The following is a 25,763-nucleotide window of genomic DNA, read 5'->3' on the forward strand; positions in this document are numbered from 1 at the left end:
GTACAATACAATGTGTATTAGTGCAAGCAATATTTTCATTCATATGCACAGTGGAAAACAGTTTTATGACATGATAAATCACAGTGTGTAAAGTTGAACTTAGTTAGGTGCACATACATGAGATTGTGCAATGACAAAGACACTCAACTTACATTTTTGAAGAATACTGGTATGGTTCTAATATCTATCCAGCTATCCTGATTTAGTTTTTCAGTCATTTCCCTAAATTACTTGAAGCAAATGCTGGGATTATTTGTAAAACTTTACCACGGCTTATTTCCTATCACATTCTTTTCCACTATGAGTCTGTGCTTCATATCTAATACCTAAAAAGATATTGAGTATTGAACTCTGACTGTCCTTTAGAAAGGCATGTGTGGATCTGGAAGATGCCTAACAAACAGTATTTATCCAAACAAGTGACAGCAATGAAATTTAGTGGATGTGGAATAATAACCTGATCTGTTTTGGAATCAAGCTACAAATTACAGTTAATGGCAAAATGAACACAGGTGTTTACAAGAACATTTTGGACTATAGCTTGCTTGCCATACTGTAACAGTGCTGGAGCTGGCTCTTTTTTCTGCTTCACAAGGGGACCATGTGCCAACTGGATTTTTGTTAATTTTTTGTACGGATGGCACATGAAATTCAGAACTCAAATAGACCTCTCCAAAAGCTGTTTCATGCAACTATCAAAAATACTTGAGAAAACTGACTTTGACATTCTCTGACCATTTTTAATATGCTAAACTAAGGTGGTGGTCTTTCACCAAGTAGCCTGATAATGTCGTTGAGTGCTCAGCTGATGAGAGTGGGCCTGGGTCCGAATCCTGGCGGAATTATATTTTTAAACGAAGGTGCATATTCTGTGACCATTTACATTAAATGTAAAATGCAAAAACATAGAAAAAGTTTATTTTGAAATTGTTTTAAATTACACAATCTTGATTAAAATTTTTTTATAGATTAGTAACTAAGAATTTTGCAATGAAAACTGGATTTTTGTGTACAATATATAATTAGAAATAAGCAGATGTGCATTTTATACAAAAATGATGATTACATTTGTTAATTAGGATATATTTGATTAATTTTATATTTTAAATACATAGGTATTTGAACTGAAAGGAAAAAAACAAAAATTAATAACTGAAACAAGACTCAATCTATCAATTACGGTACCACTCCTGTGCACTTTATGTATTCTATGCTTCATGGATGTACTCATAGAACACACCTTTGTTTAAAAACTTGATTTCACCTGGAATCAAACACAGGCCTCCCCACAGGCCGAGCAAAGACACTATCTAGGAGGCATACTGCTCATCAAAAAATATGTACCTTATTTTAGTGTATTAAACATGACTGGAAAACTCAAAGTTGATTTTCTCAAAAATTTTTAGAGTTGTCTCAAACTGCTTTAGGAGAGGTATATTTGAGTTCTGAACTTCACATACTGAAAATATAAAAAATAACAAAAATCCGATTGCCCTGTGATCCCCTTGTCAGTATAATAATACCCAAGTCCACAAACTGAGGACTGTTCTGTTGTAGTTCAAAGAAAATCAAATGGATTTGCTGGACTGACCTGCACAAAGCCCTGACTTGAATCCCATCAAACATCTTTGGGATGAACTAGAGCATTAGTTAAATACTGGTTGCCATTGTCCAAAACCCGGAGTTGCACTCAAGCAGCAGAGGCGTGTACATCAGTAATGGAGTGCGCTACCTGAGCTTGGCCAGGAGAGGAGCTGCAAAGCTGTGCTCAGACTGTGGCATGATGCAAAGCATATTGTCATGTGCAGTCATGTTCTCGCACCACAGTATGGGCAGAAGAAGAAGACAGACACTGAGAGAAAGCTTTCGACACCACAACCCACTAGGAATGTGGAACAGAAGTGCAACATTTGTCATCCACCTGTCCCCCCTCTGTACATCCAGTGCAGTAGAGTGTCATGGGCAGTGATTTATGATATTATAGCCAGCTGCTGCAGGGAAGAAGTTGGCGTAGAGTCCCTTGACTCAGATACTGTCGTTCAGCTGCAGGCAATGAGCGTGGCTGACCTCCATGCACTGAAGAATGCTGTGGCTGCCCACATCATAGATCCAACTATTGTTGAGAAGACGACCCATGCCAAAACTGCGTGAGAAGCTATCTAAGGCCCTGATCAGGGGGCTGCCTTGGATATGAGATGAGAAGACAGTCCAAGAGGGGCTTTTAAGTGCCGAATTCTGATGTGCAACTGCAAAATTGCACAATTTGATGCATAAGAAGCAACCGCTGCTGTACATCATCATAGTGGAAACTGCTACTGATGACAGCGACATCTTTGGGATAAGAAAGCTCTTAGGCTTTCCTGTGACTGTCAAAGCCCTCCGTCAAGGCATGGTCCCTGAGCCCCAGTGCTTTAGGTGCCAAGTAGAGGGGCATGTGACTAAATACTGCCGAAATTCGTGTGTGGTGTGTCAAGTGTGCCAGCGTGTACAACACTTGCACCTGTGACAGATAACAAGATGAGGCACCAACTTGTGCTCACTGTGGCAGGCCACTTGTGGCAAACTGCTATGGCTGCCCAGCCTTTGCCAGTGATGGCTGTGCTGGAGATAAGGCACAAACCAAGAAGAAACAACAATGGCACTGTAAGTGCTGCCAAACAAACATGCAACTGAGAGGTGAGAAAACAGCTCCTACTGCCCACAGGTGGCTGGACTACCACACAATTCAGAGTGGAATGGGGAACTGGCTGCCAACGGTGGCACAGCAGGCACCGCAAGTGCAAGAGATACATGCCATGCTGGCAGCCATGACAGAGGAGGCAATTGCGGCCTTCAAAGCTGCCATAGATGCAGAAGGGGCAGCTCTTAAGGCCACCCTGACTGCAGAGACAGAGGAGGCATGCAGCCAACTGCAACAATTGTGCTCACAGCTGGCCCACATCAGTGCGGACACCTCAGGAGAAGGGATGACACCTGCCGCCGCTCCCCTCATGAAGCAGCCAGCAGAAAAACACAGCATGACGGACACACACCAAAGAAGAACATGGGTGCCACTGCAAGAACACCAAAAACCATTGGCTCTGAGCAGCTCTATTATGATGAGTGGGTTACCACAGCAATCAGGACGCTCAAAGATATTGGCTACATCATCCTCTATACAGAGGAGACTCAACCGCTGTCCTCACTGAGCATGCCAGCGCAGCCAATGAAGGAGGAGTGGTGCCACTATACGACTGTACATTCCGATTGATTGACTACGACACTCACCTACCGGACACCACTTGATGATCTAGGTCTTCCCCCGCACCCAGTCACCACTGACACAGCAGGGGGCTCTCACAGCTTACACAGTGGCACACCGTGCTGCCGCATTGTAACGGACTCATCTCTCATGATGAACATATGGCTTTACATAGTATCAGCTTGCATGATACCCGCTATTAACTTAACCCATGCTTGCATGACCTGTCACAGTCAGCAAGATTCCACTACTGCTGTTACTACCTGACCCTATCACAGAGGTTTTTTTCCCTTGGCGCGTGCCGTGGCACTTTTTTCCCTTCTACCCTTGAAACTGCTACATTTCGTTCAATTTTTGACCCAATCTATGTCCAGAGGAGTGTGTATCAATGTTTAACCTTAACCAGACATACTGTACAAGATCACCGGAGCAGAAGGCAGTGGGCGGAAATAAACCATTAGGACAATTTTAGTTAAGAGGCCATTTATTGGCAGCAAATGCATTCCAATGGGCAACATGAGTCAGGCCCAGGGAGGCGAGGGTGAGCCAGAGCATAGTGGTAGGCGATGCATAATTCCCATTGAACCTGCACGGCAGAGAGAGCCTCACCAACGGGCAGCGGGGTACATCCAGCATGGCTACGTGGCTTCTTCTGCCTTCATTGGTCAGAAGCCGAGAAACCCACGGGGGCGGCTTGGAAAATTCCGAAGCGTAGCCTGGTCAGCATTGCCTAGGCTGCGTTACCTCGTCAGCACACGAGAGAGGCGCATGATCGAGATTGCCCACCCCAGTGCTGACTTGCTGTTGCCAAACTGAGGGTCAAGAAAATTCTAGGCAGCTGAAGCTGCCCGCTAATGCTCCAGAGAGAATGAAATTAACCTTTTGAAATAAATTAATGATAGAATCCCCTACTATCTGGCTGAACTTTACAATACGCAAACATCGCAGTACCCACATCCTGCGAGACCTCACTTTAGTGAACACTAACCCTTATGTAGAGATGGCAGTAGGCCATCATGCCAGTGTGGGCATGGAGAGGCTCCACCTCTATATATTTTCCAAAACCTGGCAGAAACTACCAGTACCGACAATGCTTGAAGAAGAATGGAAACAAATTCTGCGTTCACTGTACCAAAACTTAGTGGAAATTCTTTCCTGAAGCAAATATTGAATACACTGCTGTAACATCAGGTCATTTTTCACGTTATTATTACGACTAAAAACTAAAAACCAAAATATGAGAAACTCTTAATAAAAACATTTCATCCTGCTGACAACAGCACAAATGTTTCTGTTTCAGAAGGCCATATCTGAGATCAAATTAAATCAAAGATTAGTAGTGAGGATGGTAATGTGGTAGCATCCTCACAAGAGAGACTGAGGGAGAACATTAAAAGATTTCTAATCAAAATTTTGTAGACTAGTTCCTATGCTCTTACTTCTGTAAGTGTTTCTCTATTCCTAAACTTGTTTCCTTATATATCTGTAACATTAATTATTAAGGAGTAAAAGTAACAACTCACCAAATAGCAGAGGCACTGAGTCATCACAAGGCACATAAGAAAGTCTGGAAATTTCACTAGCGTTTGCACAAAGGACAAAACACTTTTACACACACACACACACACACACACACACACACACACACACACACACAACCTGTATGGCTACATTGTGCCAGGACAGCATTTTCAGCCTGCACAATGTGATCATACAGATGTATGTGTGGGGAAAGGGATGGGCAGGGGAGGTGGGGGGGGGGGGGGGAGGGGGGAGGGGAGGGGCATTTGGTTACTCTATCTCAAAAAATTATTCATCTGAAAGCTAGCCTTGTTTATATACCTAGTCTTGTTTATATATCGTTTGATGACACAGCGCCTCTGCTCTTTGGTGAGTTGTTATCTTAACTTCAGAATTATTTACATTCTATCAGAACTTCCCATTATTACATTTGAACCATAAATCATTTACACCAGTGCCTGCCTTATGCATCTTTCTACAATATATGCAGAGAATTCTTTAACATTAAATACCTGTTATGTTTCAGGAATATATCAGAGTCCAATAAATCATGACAACATATTTGGAGTTGCTGATTCAGGAGGAACATTCAGAATATTTAATGTCCCTCATGAATACACAGAATTCCATCCTGAAGATGTAAGTAGGACTGCATTTACTCACTGGAGACAGTGCCAATGTCTAGCTTGGATAAAGTCTCATTTTATACAGACACCAACATGGCGAAGGTTTCATTGTCTCAGAACACATTCATTAATAGCCTGACTATTTAACATTGCAAGAGAGAGAAATCATCTCAGCATATTTATTCAGCAAGACCTTGAAATTAGAACCATTTTGACATGTCCTACTCATGTCAGAGCCTCACTCTAACTCCGTAGAAACTTCATAATCCCCTTATTGTTTTTAGACCTCAATAGGCATTCAGATCAACCTCAGTCCAACCAAGGTTCTCATTTGCCAATAATTCTGCTGTTGCTACTGTTTGGGAAAACAACAGCAACAAATGATGAACCATCAATGATAGGCTCTCATAGGCTAAAAGAAGTGCAGTATTTCAACATGGCACTGGCTCAACAAATGAACAGAAGATCTACAGAGAGGTGCTGAGCTGTGACATTTAAATACATATCCACTGCACCTTATTGCTGGAAAATTTCAGGCATAAAAATCTGTGTATACAAAATGTCATTCATACAGTTTTAGTTTAATATCAACTGAACATCCTGATCACATTATTTGACCATTCTTTACCAAATGAGTGCATGTATTGTTCTGATTAAATATTCTGTGGACTGAAAAATAAGTGAAGGGGCTATCATCAACAGAGCTGCACAGACAGATTCATGGAACAATACATACCACAAAAGCTCTTTACATGCAAATAAAATTACACCAATGCTTATGAGAATTAAAACTCCCAGGAAAAATGTCTTAATGTGTAGAACAACGTATCAGTAATAATTAAGATTACAGAGAAATGACAGTCACAGGGCCCAAAAAGTATCCTCTTTTTGTGTTATATGCTCACTGTGTGAAGAGTAGTTAGACTAAGTAGAAATGTGAAAGCAAATGCCATTATGTCTTGCTGACATTAAATGGCAGAATACCAATTGGAACAGGGGTGACTGATTGGTTTCTGGTAAATGGGTTTATGTCACTATGGTGTTGCCATGAGTTGTGCTGCATGCAATGTGGTGTAGTGGTTACCATCACTGGCTGGCATGTTGTGGCTCAACATTTGAAACCCAACCACCAGAAATTATTTGTTCATTCATTATTTATCATTTCTGGAAGGTTCTCAAAATTTCTTGTGTTTGTAATATTTGTATATTCTGAAAGATTCAGTGTTTGTATAAAAAGCTACATGCTCTTTCCAAGAAGTTAGCTCACTCCTATCTGTTCATTGGTTTTCATAATAAACACACTTTCATACTAATCTCTGTCCAGGAAGTCAGTTCTCTTCTATCTGTATGTTTGTGTCCATAATAAATGTCCTTTCAGTGCTAAGTGTTGTACTTCGCTGATGACCTTGCTTTCAGATTTGGACTTTGTTATTGTTACTACATGACACTGTTTTGTGTAGATTCCAGGTACTTCAAAACATTTATAACAATTAGAAAATGTAAAAGTGGACACCTGCACAGATAGAAACTAGAATACAAGCAGTACATCATTTCCAAGGTCCGCATATTCAAGGGACCAATGGATTCCAAAACAGCAACAAGTAAGCTGCACATCGGGCATGTATCAGTGTTTTCTAAAGACCCTGGTCAGGACTCAACAAAATGGCTGAAAGGATTTGACTGAGTCACCAAATACAACAGATGGAATAATATGGTGTGTTTGGTAGATGCATAGTTCTACTTGGATTGGCACAGCCCAGCAGTGGTTCAAGAACAAGTGGGGCAAATTCCAGGCCAAAGTAAAGACAACATTTGGTGACAAACAGAAGCATGTCCACTTAGCAGAAGAACAATTGAAGAAAAGGGCCCAACGTCATGGGGAAATGACACAGTCTCGAGAAATGTTGTATTCTACTGCTTTTTTTTTAAAAAAAAAAAAAACCTGAAGTGTTTGGTGACTACTACACCACCAGGTGTCAACCATCACAATAGTTGTACTTATGTCACTCAACTGCAGATGGTTATACTTGACCTGTGGGATGAAACCCATCACCGTACCCTGGACAAGGTCACTCCACAACATGCTGTAACCATTCCCTGTTGAGGTAACAACCATTTAACTAGCTGCCTAATTCATGAAAACTAAAAAATCCTTCATGGATGACAGTCACCAAGACTTCAGGAAATACCATCAATGTCATCAACAATGGCTAATATGTTTGGAATCTAGTCAACTACTGGGCTTCTTTTCCTGTAATGTCAAATGCTTTTTAATTGGTGGCTGAAGGAAACTGTGCTCTGTGACATGATAGATGTAGCAAAGACATGTTGTCCATTTATGGTTTCGAAGCAAGTTGTTGATAAGACATTCAAAGCTGGCTGGAGTGTTACCTAGTCCAAATGGAATAACTATGAACTAGTGGCAGCTGTGCTGAGAAATACATGAGCCATAGTTGCAACCAGCCCAAGCTAGGGGCATGTGCTGGCACACCTGTGTATTTACCATTAGGCAAAATTTTCGCAATGGTGAAATGCAAACAGGTGTGCACAAGGAAAGCAGAGACCAATATGAGCTGAGCACAGACCAGTGTAACATGTCTCCAGGTGTCTGATTCTGCTTGCCATGGGCCATGTGGGTCGAGCTTAATGTGAGCTCCCAACAACATGTACTGGATTATTTAGACAGTACAGTCCATTCGTCCATGTCATTACATTACAACCATGAAGTACATGGCACCCCGCAGGTCAGGATGATAGTTATCAATTTTGTTCACTCACACGTCCCCTGTCCTTTACACAGTTACATGATCGATCAAAGTGCTTGATCTTTTAGGAGTGTACACCCTCTGGGAATAGTGTTTAAGCACTTCTATTGAGCAATGCCCATTACTGCATTCACACATTTGTGAGAGCACAGACTTTCATTATTAGGAAACATTGTTAAATGAGTGTGTATTCCTTTGCCATGAATAAATGTACCATTGCGCAGACATGTTTTCTGTCAATTACCATCACCATGTCCTAGAGCCTGAGCCATCTGCACCACTAACTTGTAAGCAATGATCCTACTCATTCCTGCTTCAAACTCATAGAGGCCATGAGGAGTTAAGAAGGCAGTCTTTTCCTGCTGGCCTGTGGCCTGTCTGCATGTCCATAGCTGAGGAATACTATGCTCCTATAAAGCAGGGTAGGGTGTCATCAGTGCATGACAGTGGGTAGATATCTTTTTTTTCATGATTTTGCTGTCTTCAGTAGTCAGTGCAGAAATACCATGTGCCACCCTTCCGCTTTACATGGACCACTGCAGAGGACCACAAGCTCTCCAAAGGTTCAATGATGTCACTTCCTCACAAATTATGCATTATTTAGCCAGTGGCATTCTATATGAGAGCTGATTGGTGGATGATCTCTAGTATTGATATGGTGTTTTACCATTGGGGACTTGGTCTGTTTTTTCTCCACTCCAGATCTGAAGCCAGCTGAAAATTGTTCAGAACCATTAACACTCGATGTTCAGTCAGGCAAGATCCTATTAGCAGTTCAACAATAACTTCCTCCACTGCTTTATCTATAGTGGTAGCAGAGAATGGTTTGTAGATGTCTTTTGTGAGCCTGAGTAGCTTTTTGCAATCAAGAAAAGTTTTACAGTTTAACTGAGCATCTAGAGTGACAACTGGACTTTATCTCATTGATGATGGTGGGATGACAACATCTTCAGCAGCAAACAACTATCCAATGGAATCTTTGTTATCTGTGCTTGTTGGAATAGCATCATCAACCTGGAGCTCTGATGTTCCACAGTCTATGACTGCTTGTGGTGTTTGCAAGAGGTTCCATCTGGGAATAACATTATGACTAGATTCTACTACAACAGCAAATTTGAAGAACTGTGTTCTGTCATTGACAGTTATTCTTGCAATACATGTTGTTCTTGGCTGGATGTATTTCCATACTATCCTAGCATTGTGTGAAGAGAATACCAGACAGAACTTCACACTGACACCAGCTGTTATGGATATTACCTGAATGTGCAGTGCCTGTCCTTTTGGACATGTCCAAAAGAACAGACACTATGAATTCATATAACTGATGGGCAATGAATCCAAAACCTTGACTGTGGATGCAAATTTAAGTTTGACCACCAGTGCAAATTAAAATTAGCAAGCATGCAGGATATGGACAGTGACTGCAGGTAGATGGTGGTAGGTGTGAACGTTGTCAGCCAGGGAGTGTGGTGAGATAGTCCACACATTTGGCGTAAACACTGTATCTGGGTGGTGCAGTGGTTAACACAACTGCCAAGCAGGAGATCCTGGGTTGCATTTTCATGCATTGCCACTGATTCTGCATAAAGTCCCAATGCAGCTGATATCACTAGTTCCTTCCTTTTCCTTTCTCTGTTGTCCCCCTTCAATTTACATAATATGTTAAGGGATTGATGCAGTTCTCATACAAGTTCAGGAAATGCTGAAAAAGTGATAGCTTATGCTTCCAGAATACTCTCTAAGTCTAAGACCAACTACTCTACAGCTGAGAATGAGTGCCTTACAGTTTTCAGGGCCCTCAACAAGTTCTGACTATATATGCATTTGGCAAACCATTTGCCACTATGGTCGATTACCATTCTCTATCCTGACTGACTGCCCTAAAGGATCTGTCAGGTTGACTGGCGAGATGGACACTGAAGCTTCAGGAATATGGCATGCAGATATGGACACACAAGGATGTTGACAGTCTTTCAAGGACCCCTTTAATAGAACACACCAGTGTGAATCAAATCTGTAACCACTGCATTAAATGGCATTGCTGCTGAACTGAGAGAATATCCAGAATTGCTGCAAATCATAGAAGTCTTGAAGAAGGAGGATGTGACCAAAGAAGACTTCCCGTTAATAAACAGAATATTTCATGAGAAGAATTATGCTCCGATGGGGCAAAAATGGTAGCTTCTCATTCAAGCTCAGCTATGGCCAGTTATCCTGAAGTTTTTCCATGGCACTCCAACTTGTGATCACCTGGGATTTGTGGTTGGTTGGTTGATTCGGGGGAGGAGACCAAAGAGTGAGATCATCAGTCTCATCAGATCAGGGAAGGATGGCGAAGGAAGTTGGCCATGCCCTTTCAAAAGAACCATCCCAGCATTTGCCTGAAGTGATTTAGGAAAATCATAGGAAACCTAAATCAGGATGGCCAGATGTGGGTTTAAACCTTCGTCCTTCCGAACGCGAGTCCAATGTACACTCCTGGAAATTGAAATAAGAACACCGTGAATTCATTGTCCCAGGAAGGGGAAACTTTATTGACACATTCCTGGGGTCAGATATATCACATGATCACACTGACAGAACCACAGGCACATAGACACAGGCAACAGAGCATGCACAATGTCGGCACTAGTACAGTGTATATCCACCTTTCGCAGCAATGCAGGCTGCTATTCTCCCATGGAGACGATAGTAGAGATGCTGGATGTAGTCCTGTGGAACGGCTTGCCATGCCATTTCCACCTGGCGCCTCAGTTGGACCAGCGTTCGTGCTGGACGTGCAGACCGCGTGAGACGACGCTTCATCCAGTCCCAAACATGCTCAACGGGGGACAGATCCGGAGATCTTGCTGGCCAGGGTAGTTGACTTACACCTTCTAGAGCACGTTGGCTGGCACGGGATACATGCGGACGTGCATTGTCCTGGTGGAACAGCACGTTCCCTTGCCGGTCTAGGAATGGTAGAACGATGGGTTCGATGACGGTTTGGATGTACCGTGCACTATTCAGTGTCCCCTCGACGATCACCAGTGGTGTACGGCCAGTGTAGGAGATCGCTCCCCACACCATGATGCCGGGTGTTGGCCCTGTGTGCCTCGGTCGTATGCAGTCCTGATTGTGGCGCTCACCTGCACGGCGCCAAACACGCATACGACCATCATTGGCACCAAGGCAGAAGCGAATCTCATCGCTGAAGACGACACGTCTCCATTCGTCCCTCCATTCACGCCTGTCGCAACACCACTGGAGGCGGGCTGCACGATGTTGGGGCGTGAGCGGAAGACGGCCTAACGGTGTGCGGGACCGTAGCCCAGCTTCATGGAGACGGTTGCGAATGGTCCTCGCCGATACCCCAGGAGCAACAGTGTCCCTAATTTGCTGGGAAGTGGCGGTGCAGTCCCCTACGGCACTGCGTAGGATCCTACGGTCTTGGCATGCATCCGTGCATCGCTGCGGTCCGGTCCCAGGTCGACGGGCACGTGCACCTTCCGCCGACCACTGGCGACAACATCGATGTACTGTGGAGACCTCACGCCCCACGTGTTGAGCAATTCGGCGGTACGTCCACCCGGCCTCCCGCATGCCCACTATACGCCCTCGCTCAAAGTCCGTCAACTGCACATACGGTTCACGTCCATGCTGTCGCGGCATGCTACCAGTGTTAAAGACTGCGATGGAGCTCCGTATGCCACGGTAAACTGGCTGACACTGACGGCGGCGGTGCACAAATGCTGCGCAGCTAGCGCCATTTGACGGCCAACACCGCGGTTCCTGGTGTGTCCGCTGTGCCGTGCGTGTGATCATTGCTTGTACAGCCCTCTCGCAGTGTCTGGAGCAAGTATGGTGGGTCTGACACACCGGTGTCAATGTGTTCTTTTTTCCATTTCCAGGAGTGTATTTATCAAGAATCTAGACAGAATTAGGTGCAGGTATCACTGGCCAGATACTTACTGATCTGTTAGACCCATGTAAGCCAATAGAAGGTATGCCAGCGACAAAAACACGTGCTGCAATTACCTCGTGGGCATCTGGTACTTGTTTTGTGTGCAGCAGCAGCATTTCACCAGTTTTGAACCAACCTCTTGGGGAAGTTCCTGACATTAGTAAATGGGAATTGCTCGATAATAATATGCACCAATCACACCATGCACTACACTGTTGCCAGAGCATGCCAACTATCAAAGTTCCAGAAATTATAAGATTCCATGTACAGGGAATTATTTTGAAGCATGGAGCAACCTGAGTAGTGATCTCTGATTGTTGAAAAGTTTTCCTATTGAGACTAGTAACGGAGGAAATTTCATGTTACAAAACACCCACAGAATAACATCTACCCACAGATGAATGACCTCACAGAATACTGTAATACGATTTTGGCCAATACATTGGCGTTGTACAACAGAGAGACTCAGATACAGTGCTGCCCGTCATGACAATGGAATACAACACTGTAAAGCAAGAAACTACAAGCTTCACACAGTTTTGTCTGCTCCACAGTCACAATGCCTAAACAATAATGGATACTCTGCTCCTATTTCAACTAGACAATACTCAGGATGCCTGCATGAAACATTTCATCACCAAGACCAAAGAAGTGAGGCACCTGGCTCACAAATGGCCCCTGGACACCCATGAGAAGAACCGTGAGCACCGTAATGTTAAGCACTGACCAGTGAGATACAGCCCAGTAGACATTTTTAAGCCTATACAGAAAGTGGGACTATTGGAAAATTTAATAAAGCATTACTTTACACCAGCAATTATTTGTTATTTAGTATTTATCATTTCTGAAACATTCTCAGAATTTGTTATGTTTGTGTATAATGGAATATTCAATGTGTGTATAAATAGCAGCACTCAGCATCTGGGAGATCAGCTATCTGCTGTCTGTATGTTAGTGTTCACAATAAACATGCTTTCATTGCTAAGTGTTGCACTTCGTTGACAACCCCACTTCCAGATTTGGATTTGATTATGGTTATGACTTGCCAACTTTTCATCAAGTGTTGTTATAACAGCGCTGCACATGTGGAGCCAATTTCCAGAGAAAGTGTGTAAATTGTGACACAAGCATACTGGGCCTTGCAGCATAGCTACAGCAGAGGATGACTGCAATTTTTCTGAATGACTGTGATGGACTCTACAGCTTCAGTCACAGTGTTGTCTTAACATTAGAGCACTGCAATTGGTGTAAACATCTCTGAATTTGACAGATTGATGCTGCCTCCTTGGGACTGGACTGGAGGCAAACATGACATTGTGCCAGATTTCATTGCCCAAGAAATTCACATTCCTGAGACAAAAATGGCTTGCGACGCTGGTACAGCATTGTTTCAGATGAGTCCTGCTCCAGCTGTCCTACAGTAATGGTTACAGTTGTGTTATATGATAGTAAGGTGACTACAATCTGTCAGCCTGCACTGTTGAATAGCATACTGATGAAACGACAAATACGATAGCCTTGCATACCATAGGACATGTAGCACATGCCACAAATGATGTACTGTCAGCGGCCCTGTAGCAAAAAGTCTCAGCACCGTGAGGTACAAACAAATCAGACACTAGATTTTCTATCTATCACTTTTAAATTCCAAATGTTGTGCTTGTCAGTTAACATAATGAAGTGGCACTGACATAATAAATGGGATGTCTTTGTGGTTGGCATCAGAAACTTTGTCATCAGAGAATGGAATCAGCCTGTATATCACTGACAATGTCAATAAATAGGCATAGTGTGTTGAAAAAGCACAGATTTGGATCTTAGAAAGAAACTTAAAATGCCATCTAGAATCAGTGTTTAAATTGTGGTAAATGCTCTGAAATTATGTGGACAATAAATGAGCTGACTGAAATGAAAGTCTTACTCACAGATAGAGAACCTACATCAAGATAATGGCAACGAGCAGTTTTAGAAGTTAGTGAGTGTACAGGAAAAGGAAATTTCTAAGATCTTTTTAATCAGCAATCTTCAAGCTGGGAGTATATATAAAGAAAAAACAAGATCAAACACAATTTATGGAATGCATTACTTTCTAGAGAGATACATAAGATGCAGTGAAGTACATGTTGTGCATAGCACTGAACACATTGACTGGACGAAAGCAATACAGGTTACAGAATAGGCTGAGCTCTTGTTTGCAATTGCTTAAGTAATACTGTTTCTTTCGTGGCTCACAAGAGTGTGCCGGGAGGTGACCTCTAAACAGAAACAAAGCAACTCATCCTGATTCAATGCTGGGTCTGGCCCAATCAGAAGGCGAGGTAAGGCATTGGCAATGGCGTGTTGCATTGTTGCCCAATAATGGATCTGAAAACGATAACAGGAGAGGAAGAGAACCCACCACTTCAAACGATGTGCTGCCTTTTCCAGCACAGAAGCTGAAGGGTAAAAAGAGCAATCAACAGCTTGTGATCTGTGACTGAGTGGAACTTAGAACCATACAAGAAGACGTAAAATTTCTTGAGGGTGAACACATATGCTGAAGCCTCCTTTTCAGTCTGAGAATGCTGCTTCTGAGTGGAGTTAAAGTCTTAGAAGCATAAGCAATGGGTCATTCACACCCATCCGCATATTTATCCACGAACACCATGCCAAGACCATGCTGAGAGGCATTTGTTGCCAACAAGAGATGCTGGCCCAGCTAAAAAGTGGCCAGATATGGGGCAGATCAAGTTTAGAATCAAGCAAAGCAAATGTACAGCCACAAGCTTGGGACCAGGAAAAAGGTAAATTTTTATGCAAAAGCTCCTGCAGGGGCTGAGCAACAGTAGATGCGTCCAGTAAAAGTGTATGGTAGTATGCAACTTTACCTCGAAATGCCTGCAGTTTCTTAACAGAGGTCAGCCATGGCAAAGCCACAATTGTGTTAATATAGTCATGCAATGACTTGACCCCTGTGTAAGAAACCTCAAAACCTAGATACTCAATTGACACCTGAAAAAATTGAGATTTGCCAAGATTGCACTTGAGACCTACAAACTGCAAAACAGAAAACAAAAACGCCAAAAGGCTAGCACTGATATTGGTATAAGCTGAAAGGTGTATTGACAGTGAGAAGGTGCATAATGGTGTCATCCAAGGGCAGCTGGAGGTATGCTTCCAAGAAATTAGTCTTGGAAAAGTAGTGGCAACCTGACAATTTTGCAAGCAACATGTCAGGGCGAGGCAAGGTGTATGTAATCTATCATAAACTGTGCATTAATAGAGACACTGAAGTCACCACAGAGGTGGAGCTTACCCATCAGTTTCTTAAAAATGACCAGTGGTGTAGCCCATTCACAGGAAGAAATAGGACAAATGACATCAAGGGATGTTAAACTGTCTAAATCAGCCTTGACAGAGTCATAGAACCCGACAGGCACGTGTCGCGCCTGAAAAAAATGAGTGCAGGCAGACTCTCATGGTAATGTGGGCCTCAAAACCAGTAGCAAAACAAAGCCCAGGGGAAACTAGAGAGGAAAACTCAGAGCAGAGGGACCCCAGTTGCTGATACAGAACTCGATCTGACACTAAATTTATTTCATCAGCAATTAAGAAACCAAAAGTGTTAAATGCCTGTAACCGAAACATCTGCTGTATGGGAACGATCAGCAACAAGGAAGGTGAGTGAGTAAACAACAGATTTGTAAGAGACAGGAGTGGAGAACTGACCTAGGATCAGAATCTTCTGTTTATTGTAGCTAACCAACTTCCGTGAAACCTGAGTGAGGGGAGGGGAGCCCAAGACCACATACATTTATGCATTTATTAAAGTCACAGCAGCTCCTGTACCCACTTGCATTGTTAGCGGTCTATTAAACACACGCAAGTCAGTAAACAATTTGTTCAGGGAAACAGTCTTGTAGAGATACAGTTTATGTCCATCGGTACTACTGTGTCCACCATGTTCGAAGAGGAGTTACACTGATGCAATGTGGCCTTTCTTTTGACACTTTTTGCAAATCACCCAACACTAAGGGCACGCAGGATGCTTGTGGTGGATGAAGCAGTATGGGCAAGATGGAAGGGGGCATGCAACTGCTACTGTGATATATCCTGTTGCTGCTGTGGCTGTAGCCAACATTGCACCATGCAATGCTGAGTCAAAAGTTGTACTGCCGCAACAGCTTCCCCGTCATCCTGAATACTTGCAGCATGCCTAACAGGGGTTGACTGAGCACCTTCCAATACTATCCACACAGCAATCTGATTGCCTGTGACATTTCAAAGGACTGTGCTTTATTGAGCACATGCGTAAGTGTCGGATTCTCCATTGAAGTGCTTTTTTGCAGATTTCCCTATCTGAGGACAGATGAATAAATATAGCACACACCATGCAATCAGCATATGATTCATGATGGATTCTAGTGACAAGTTTACAACATTGGCTCAACTCATGAAATCCTGCAGCCCAAGCTATTTGTTTGGGTGTTTCTGACAGTGATAAAATTCTACATGTGTTACAGTGACATGCATTTTGTCGCAGTAATAGGTCGACAGAAGTTTGCACATTTCATAAAATGATAAGCTGGCTGGTTCTTGCAAAGGCACACATTGGCATAAGAACTGATAAATGCACGGTGAAAGCCAAGAATGAAAGAAAGCCCTACACAGGTTGCATAGTCCATACAAAAAAACAGGAAATGTTGGTGTAACCATGTCTTGTAGAAGTTCCAATTTTCAGCTGATACACTATATGCCAGAAAGGGCAGTGGCTGCACTGATCTGCCGAGAACATGCAGATGCCACTTGATTTAGAGCAGTGGCAAGAGCCTGCTGTTGTCCCCATGGAAGCTTGCTGCTGGCAATGATATGTTGGAGTATTTCTTCCATTGAGACATTTGTCAGGTCACTTGGCACTGACATTAACATGTGGAGAAAACATAACCCTCACTTATCATCAAGTTAACTATAGCAAGAACAAATGTGATTTATGGAATGTAATACCTTATAGAGAAACAATGAAGTACATGTTATGCATACCACTGAACACATTGACTGTATAACAGTAATACAGGTTACAGTCAAGCTCAGAACTCATTTGCCGTCACTTAAATAATACTGTTTCTTTGGAGGCTCATCAGTGCACACCAGGGGTCCAACCCAAGTGGGCCTGTGGACCATATGAATGCACGATCTCTGAAACTGTACATGTCATGAGTGAAGGTACATCAATTATGTTTTAATGTCTTATCAATGATTAAATCATAAGAGACAGAATACAAGTTCATATAGCAAAACATGGTAAAAAATATTAGTCTTACCCCTTTAAAATGAACCATTCTGGCATTTGTCTTAATCAATTTACAGAAAATATAGAGAACCTAAATGTGTATGTGTGGACTACTACAGAAAGACATTAAAAGTGGCAGTTTGTGAAATAAGAAATACAATTCTTATTGATGGGTTTCTTAGTTATTGGATGAACCGATAGTGTTGTATCTAGAACTGATGTCTTTATGAAAAAACTCATTTAAATGGCTAGTAAATAACTGAGTCATGTGAAAGAGATATCACCTCTGTCTCTTATGTGTGCTCTAATGATTGTGTTTAATTCTGTATTCAAATATTGTGCCAGTACACAGAACTGGATGAGAGGTTGGGCAGAGACAAATGTTGTCATCTAAAGATGTGTGGCTCTACATCAGTGTCATACTTGGGGCCCGTGGGACAGAAACGAAGGCAGTTTCTTCTTGGTGGAGAGGAAAACTACTTTATTTTGTAAAATTGTTAAATAGGGGTTGACTTTTGTTAACAAAAGCTTGAGATGTGAATAGGTTGTTAGTAATAAGAGACTTTCCAACTTTTGTAGGAATATGTAGTAGTAGTAGTAGTAGTAGTAGTAGTAGCAGCAGCAGTAGTAGTTTTATTTATCTGTTGATCAATTTGCAAGGATATTTAACATGTCATATTATTACTGGATTCATTTGCATGCACAGGCAGATTAATGTAATTTCCTTAAATCTGTGTATTGTGTTAAACACAAAAGCAGGCTATGAGTTGAGGAGATTTTGTAAATTTATCACGTTTCTTGCTCTTGTTTGAAGTTAGTCAGTTGGCAATTCTGGTCCATCCTTATGCCATTCCCACTCCCAACTCTTTGCCACAGCTGTCATATCTCTATGCAGAACCAGGTGCGATATCCCATGCCACTGTGAAAGCAGCCATATCTAATACTACCTCTGCTGCAATTTATGCACAGCATTTTATGTGGGCATGACTACAAACTAGCTGTCCATCAGAATGAATGGCCAGTGCCAAATTGTGGTCAAGAGAAGAGTTGACCGCCCAGTGGCGGAACATACTGCTGAGTCCAACATACTTGATTTCAATGGCTGCTTCACAAACCATGTAATTTGGATTCTTGCCCCCAGCACCAGCTGAACTAAGCAGATGGTAGTTATCCTTGCTATACATCCTTTGCTCTCATAGTCTTCCTGATCTCATTCTTCACTAATCCACTATACCCACATCCTCTATCCAACAGCCTCCTCTTTCTCTGTCTTGTCAGTCCCTTCTTAGTCCATACCTCCATGTCATCATAATCATGTGCTGCATGAACTCACTGGCTCCAGTGTGCATGTGTCACATTCCTGTCCCACTTACCTGCTGTCTCTCCCTCCTTCATTCATATCCCACACACCTGCTACCTCCCTCTGAACTGTCAGCCACACTTCTCCAACCCCTCCTCCCACTCCCCATCTCTTTCTCCCTCTACCCACCTTACTCACCACAACCCCTCACCCCAGTCTACCTAGCAAACTCAGCAGTCCCAGCATTGTGTGCCCATTCAGCACAATGCAGCTCCACAAGCATACATGTGGTGGTGTATGTATTTATGTATGAGGGTTCATCAAAAAGTAACACCTCCTTTTTTTTCTCCTTTAATAAAGCTCATTAAGTGAAAATGTAGCTCTACAAGTGTGTGTGTAGCAGTTATGTTTGTATATATGACAGTCAGTCAAAAAGTAATGCCTACTTTTTTCTCCTTTAATAAAATTTGTTAAGTGAAAAAAATGAATTTGGTGCTATTCCACAAAGCCTCTTCTCCAGTCCACTGCAGTAGTAACTTCCTGTGTCAATGGACGCCAGCACTGCAGTCATTTGCAAAATGGCCAACACTGATGTTCATTTTAGACAGAGTTCGGTGATAGGATTCTTGAATGCAGATGGTGAAACATCCATTCGCATTTACGAAAGACTGAAAAATGTGCATAGTGGTGCAACAGTGGCTATTAGCATTGTTAGATGATGGGTTCTTTGCTGTAATGAAACTGAAGGGCAAAGACCATTGGCTGAAGAAATGTGGAATGGCAGACCGGTGACTGCAGCAACTCCACACAACTTTCAGTGAGTCAATGATATCGTTCATGGTAGCTGCAGATGATTTGTGTTGCATTATCCTCTTCAGTAAAGGCAGTGTGATGATGATTACACAACAACTGGGATACTCAAGATCTGTGCAACATGACTGCCAAGAATATTAACCAATGAGAGTAAACAGACATGAAGAACAATTGCCTCCTAACTCCTGCAGTGCTCCTGTTTTCAAGGATAGAAGTTTCTGGGAAAAAATTATGACTAGATACGAAACATAGCTTCTTTTATTTGAACCAAATCAAAGAGGCAGTAAGTGGATGATATCACAAAAAATCACCAAAGAAGGAAAATTTCAGAACCATGTGATCAGCAGGGAAAGTTATGGCTACAGTATTCTGAGATGCAGAGGGTGTGATTTTGGAGCAAGGCTGCACAATAAATTCTGTCCAGTATGTCAGAACTCTCAAACAGCTTAAAGCACATCTTCAGCAAGTTCATCCAACAAAAATTATGTTGAATGTTTTTCTTTGGAATGACAATGCAAAACCATACACCAGTTGTCACACCACTGAAGAGATTGTGAAAATTTGATGGGTACTCATGCCTCATCCCCCATACAGCCCTGACCTGGCACCCTCAGACTGCCACATGTTTGTACAACTAAATGAAACTCATCATAAGATTCACTTTGAAGATGAGGAGGCCTCGAAAACATCCATGGAAGCAGAAAGCAAGACTGCATTTTACCACACTGGAATACATGCACTTGTTAATAGATGGACCAAACCTGTGGAAATAGATGGAGATTATATTGAAAAGTCCTAAACTAATTGTCAGTGTTGTGGTTTTCAACCTATGTAGTTGCATTTCAAATCCTTGATAAATAAAAAAAAAAGGAGGTATTAATTTTTGACTGACCATTGTACAATCTAGCTTGTTAAAGGGTTTGTCCAAAAGCTACCAAAGTTTTCATTCTTTTTTGTGTGCCTGTTGATGTATCAATATTTTTACTATCTGGTGGATGGTCTTCTTCCCTCCTAAATTATTTTAGTTGACAAAATTGTCAAACAAGAGTGTTCATCAAAATACCTTCAATCTGTTTCTCTACCATTCTGCTCTTGAACAATGCACACGGAAAAGAAACACTTAAATCTTTCTGTGTGAGCTATGATTTCTTCTATTTTATTACAATGCTCATTTCTCTCTGTGTAGGTGGGCACCAACAAAATATTTTTGCATCCAGAGCAGAAAATTGGTGGTTGAACTTTCTTGGAAAGATCCTACCACAGTGAAAAATGTCTTTTTTCTAATGACTGCCACCCTAATTCACATATCATATCTGAGGTACTCTATCCCATATTTTGTGATAATACCAAACAGGCTGCACTTCTTTCAACTTTTTAAATGTCTTCTAGCAATCCTATCTGATGCAGATCCCACACTCCACAGCAATATTCCAAAAGAGGATGGACAAACATAGTACAAGCAGGCTCTTTCATATATCTGTTCCACCTTCTCAGTGTCCTGCCAATAAGTCACAATCTTTAAAAAACTTTTCCCACAAATTCTTCTATGTGATAGTTCCAGTTTAAGTTATTCATAAATATAATTCCAAGTATTTAGTTGAATTCATAGCCTTTAGATCTGTGTGATTTATGCTGTATCCAAAATTTAGTGGATTCCTTCTAGTACTCACATGAATGAATTCACACTTTTCGTTATTTATAGTCAACTGCCACTTTTTGCTCCATACAGATATCTTGCCTAAACCAGTTTGCAATTGGTTTTGGTCATCTGATGACTTTGAAAAATGGTAAATGACAGCAGCATCTGTAAACAGTCTGATAGGGCAGTTCAGATTGTCTCCTAAATCATTTATATTGGTTAGGAACAGGTGAGAACCTATAACACTTCGTTAGGGAACACCATGTATCACTTTTGTTTTACTTGATGACTTTCTGCCAATTACTATGAACTGTGACTGACTTTTCTGAAAGGAAGTCACAAATCCAGTCACACAACTGACATGGTACTCCATAGGCATACAATTTGATTACAAGTCATTTGTGAGGAATAGCCTTCTGGAAATCTAGAAATAAGGAATCAATGTGTTATCATCTGACAATGGCACTCATTACTTCATGTGACTAAAGAGCTAGATGTGTTTCACAGGAATGATATTTTCTGAAACTGTGTTGGCTATTTGTCAATAAATCATATTCTTTGAGGCAGTTCATAATGTTTGAACACAGTATATGTTCCACAGCAAATTGACATTAGTGATATGGACTTGTAATTCTGCAGATTACTCTTATTTCCTTTCTTGAGTGTTGGTGTCCTGTGCAACTTTCCAGTCTTTAGGCATGTATTTTTTTTTTTTTTACAAGCAAGCAGTTGAATATGATTGCTAAGTATGGAGCTATTGTATCAGCATACTCCAAAAGGATCCTAACTGATTTACAATCTGGATTGGAAGCTGTTTTCCTACACTGAGCATATCTACCTTGTAGTTTCTAATGTTGGCAACTGTTCTTGATTCAAATTCTAGAATATTTACTTCATCGTCAGAAAACTGTGTTTAGTATCTCTGTTTTAGTGGCACTGTCACAGGTAACATCACTGTTGCTATCATGCAGTGAAGGTACTGATTTTGCCTTGCTGCTGGTGTACTTTACATATGATGAAAATCTCTTTGCATTTTCTGTCAGATTTCGAGACAAAGTTTCAACTTGGATGCTATTAAAAGCATATCTCAGACCGAAATTTGTGCTAAATTTGAAGCTTCAGTAAAACATCACAAATCTTGGAGATTTTATATTTGGCATGCTTTTTTCATTGCTCCTACAACAGTGTTGTGACCAGTTTTGTGTACCATGGGATATCAGTAACATCTCTTATTAATTTATTTGGCATATATTTCTCAATTGCTGACAGTACTATTTCTTTGAATTTCAGCCACATCTGGTCTACACTTACATAGTCAATTTGGTAGGAGTGGAGACTCTATCGTGGGAAGGCATCAAGCGAATGTTTATCTGCTTTTTTTAAAATAGATATATTTTGTGTTTATTTTTGGTGTATTTGGATGGTGCAGTATTCCGTGTTGCTACAATGATCTTGTGTCCATTAATCCCTGAATCTGTCATGATACTTGGTATTTACTCAAGATCCTTTGTTACTGAGAGGTCAACAATGCTTTTCCAATTATTTACACTTCAAGTGACCTCCTGGACTAATTATTCAAAATAATTTTTAGAGAAACCATTCAGTACAGTTTTGAAGGACATTTTATGCCTACCACTGACTTTTAACTTAAATTTTCAGCAACATATCAAGGGTATATTGAAGTCACCACCAACTATAATTGTATAAGTGGGGTGCCTAGTTGAAATGAGACTCAAGTTTTCTTTGAACTGTTCAGAAACTGTATCATCTGAGTTGGTGAGGGCAGGTCAGTAAAAGGAATCAATCATTAACTTTTTCAGGTTGTCAATTATAACCTCTACCCATACTAACTTCCAGGAACTCTCTATTTCAGTTTCTTGCCAAGGTAAACTACTTCAAACAGCGATAAACACTCCTACACCAATTGTATTTAACCTATCTTTTCATAACACCATTAAGTCCTTTCTAAAAATTTCAATTGAAAATATTTTTGGCTTTAGCCAGCTTTCAATACATATAACAATTTGAGCTTCAGTGCTTTCTATTAGCTCTTGGATGTGTGATTCTTTCCAAACACAGCTACAACAATTTACAACCACAATGCTGAGTGTTGCTAAATCTACAATCGTCCTGTGTTTGCCTTGTGCCCTGTTAGACTGAAGCCATTTCTGTAATTTCCCAAGACCCTCTGACCTAAAAAAAGGTGTAGTGGACCCCTGACTTATTAAGCAGAACCCAAACAGCCACCACCCTATGGCCAAGTCAAGCAATCTCCAGCCTACATGGTTGTAGAACTATCTAAGCCTCTAACTGAGATCCTCTACTCAGCTCTCTACCAAAGGTCGACACCCAGTCCTGTTGGCATTGCTACAGATGGTGGGCTCCACCTTCATCTCACAAGCAAGATTGGCAATCTACCACTTCAGATAGCCACCAGAAACCAGAGAGAATCTCTTCCAGTCTGAAGTGACACACATAAGTAGTACTGACATGAGCCACCACATACAGTTGGGTGCACCCAGTGCTCTTCATGGCATCCAGAAGCACCCATTCTACATCTGGGATGACTCCCCTTCTCCCTGGTATACACACAGAACACACATTGGCCTTCTTCCGCTCCTTGGCTTGGTTGCCCTGTCCCTAAGAGACCTCATTGTGTGGCTAGTAGTACCCCAACCCTCTGTGTGACTGTCCAGATCTTTCAGGCTGAAACAGGGCAAACAACTGCATCTGGTTCAGGATCTTTCTCGGACACAGATATCACCTGAAACCTATTCATTAGACAAACTGGGGAGGCCCTTCGATCAGCCCCTGTGAAGTCTTTCACTGCCTGCCACTCCTTGGAACAACTGCCCACTTGACCAGGGATGAGCAGTCAACCTCACTGCAGGCAGTAGGCTGTGCAGCCACAGTAGTGGACCAATCGGGGGAAACATGGGATGTGCTGGATCCCCATATCCAGCTCCCCACAGTGATGCCCATTGCCAACAGCATCAAGCAGCATAACTGAAGCCAGCACTGCCTGGAGCTGTGAGCAAATGGTCACCAACTCAGATCGCATCTGAACACAGGAATCGTAGTCCCTATCCATACTAAATATGGCAGAAATATACACTATGCAGTTATTAAAACGCAGAAATGGGCCTGGTAAATACAAAAACATGTCAGAAATTTAAGAATTTAAATTGAAAAATATACAGGAAAATCAAAATAAGTTGTTTCTTATTAGAAGTTATGTCAACTAACAAATTTTTATTATTTATCGTATGATGATACAGAGCTTGGATCAAATACATAATTTTAAGAGTATGCAGTGTAAGAAATGACAAGCAAAATACAGGTACAGAATAAAATGTCCAAAGTATTATGCTAAATTATGTACACATTACACAAGTTCTTAGATTTCTATGTCCAATCTGTTGGTACAGTTGAGCCCTTCAGGTGATGCATGGTGGATGTCATTTATTGATCCCCCGAAGGCTTGTTTCGGGCATTCACCAACAATGTGATTTATTGTTTGCAGGGTAGCTCCACAGTCACAATCTGGAGATGTTGCCCAGCCCCATTTATGCCTTAGACATCCGCAGTTCCCTTGTCCTGCTCAGATGTGGTTGATGGTTCTCCACTGGTGTCTGGGGAGTGTGAAACCTGGAACTCGCATGGAAGGCTTTTCAACCAGATGACTGTTGAACACTGACGATTCTTCCCACTGGCTTCTCCATACTTCGTTGATGTTAAAGTCGGAGGCTTCAAGATGTTGTGCAGTTCGCCAAGTTGGTTTTCTTGACTTCAGACGCTGGTGTTCTGTTATTAATATATCACTGTGTACAGGTAGCTGGGGGTTCTTCTGAATGTTTCTCCAGATCTTCAGGAGAGCATCTGATCTTTGTAGAGCTGGAGGTTGGATGTTACTTAAAACTGCAGTTTGAGTGCTACATATGTAGCCTGTGATAAGTCGCATCGTCTGGTTGAGTTGCACATCTATCTTGCTACAATGAGCACTGTTCATCCAAGTTGGACAACAGTATTCAGCGACAGAGTATGATAGTGCCAAAGCAGTTGATCTTAGGGCTTGAGCACTGCAATCCCAGGAGGTACCAGCAAGCTTCTGAATGATATTATTACTGGTCTTCACTTTTGTGGCCACATAGGAGAGATGTTGTCGGAAAGTTAGGGACCCATTGAGTGTTATTCCGAGGTACTTCGGTGTGCTGCAGTACTGCAAGGTTTGTCCTCAGAGTTTAACTTCTGGTGTATAGTCATAGTGTCTATTCCATAGGTGGAATGCTGAAGTAACAGTTTTCTAAGGGTTCAGGCGGAGGCACCATTTCCTGAAGTATGTGTCCAGGATTTCCATGTCGGCAGTTAATGTGCTTTCGGCAGTGGTGAAACTGGAGCTCTGGGTTACCAACAGATGCCATCAGCATATATGAATTTCCTTGAGGTTGTGGTTGGCAGGTCATACATGTATAAGTTGAAAAGGAGAGGGGCCAATACAGATCCTTGAGGTAGTCCGTCACTTACTTTGAAGACTTTGCTTCTGTCATTATCAGAGTAAATCTGGAAAAGTCTGATGCTTAGTTGTTGCTAAGTAGGTTTGTGAGTTTCCGACACTGAATAATGCTCACATATTTTAAGAGAAGGCC

At 41.8% G+C, this 25,763-nt stretch overlaps 1 protein-coding gene across 1 annotated transcript in view; it reads left to right on the forward strand.

Annotated features, from left to right (window-relative positions):
- LOC126249460 (dynein axonemal intermediate chain 3-like) overlaps window positions 1-25,763 on the forward strand; it is a 176,654-nt gene that overhangs the window by 140,051 nt on the left and 10,840 nt on the right. Inside the window, exon 9 of the mRNA XM_049951114.1 lies at window positions 5,289-5,401. Coding sequence (XP_049807071.1) covers window positions 5,289-5,401 — 113 coding nt within the window. The remainder of the gene's footprint in view (window positions 1-5,288; window positions 5,402-25,763) is intronic.

The sequence above is a fragment of the Schistocerca nitens genome, chromosome 3 (genome assembly GCF_023898315.1).
Source record: "Schistocerca nitens isolate TAMUIC-IGC-003100 chromosome 3, iqSchNite1.1, whole genome shotgun sequence".
In the NCBI taxonomy this organism is placed as follows: Eukaryota; Metazoa; Arthropoda; class Insecta; order Orthoptera; family Acrididae; genus Schistocerca; species Schistocerca nitens.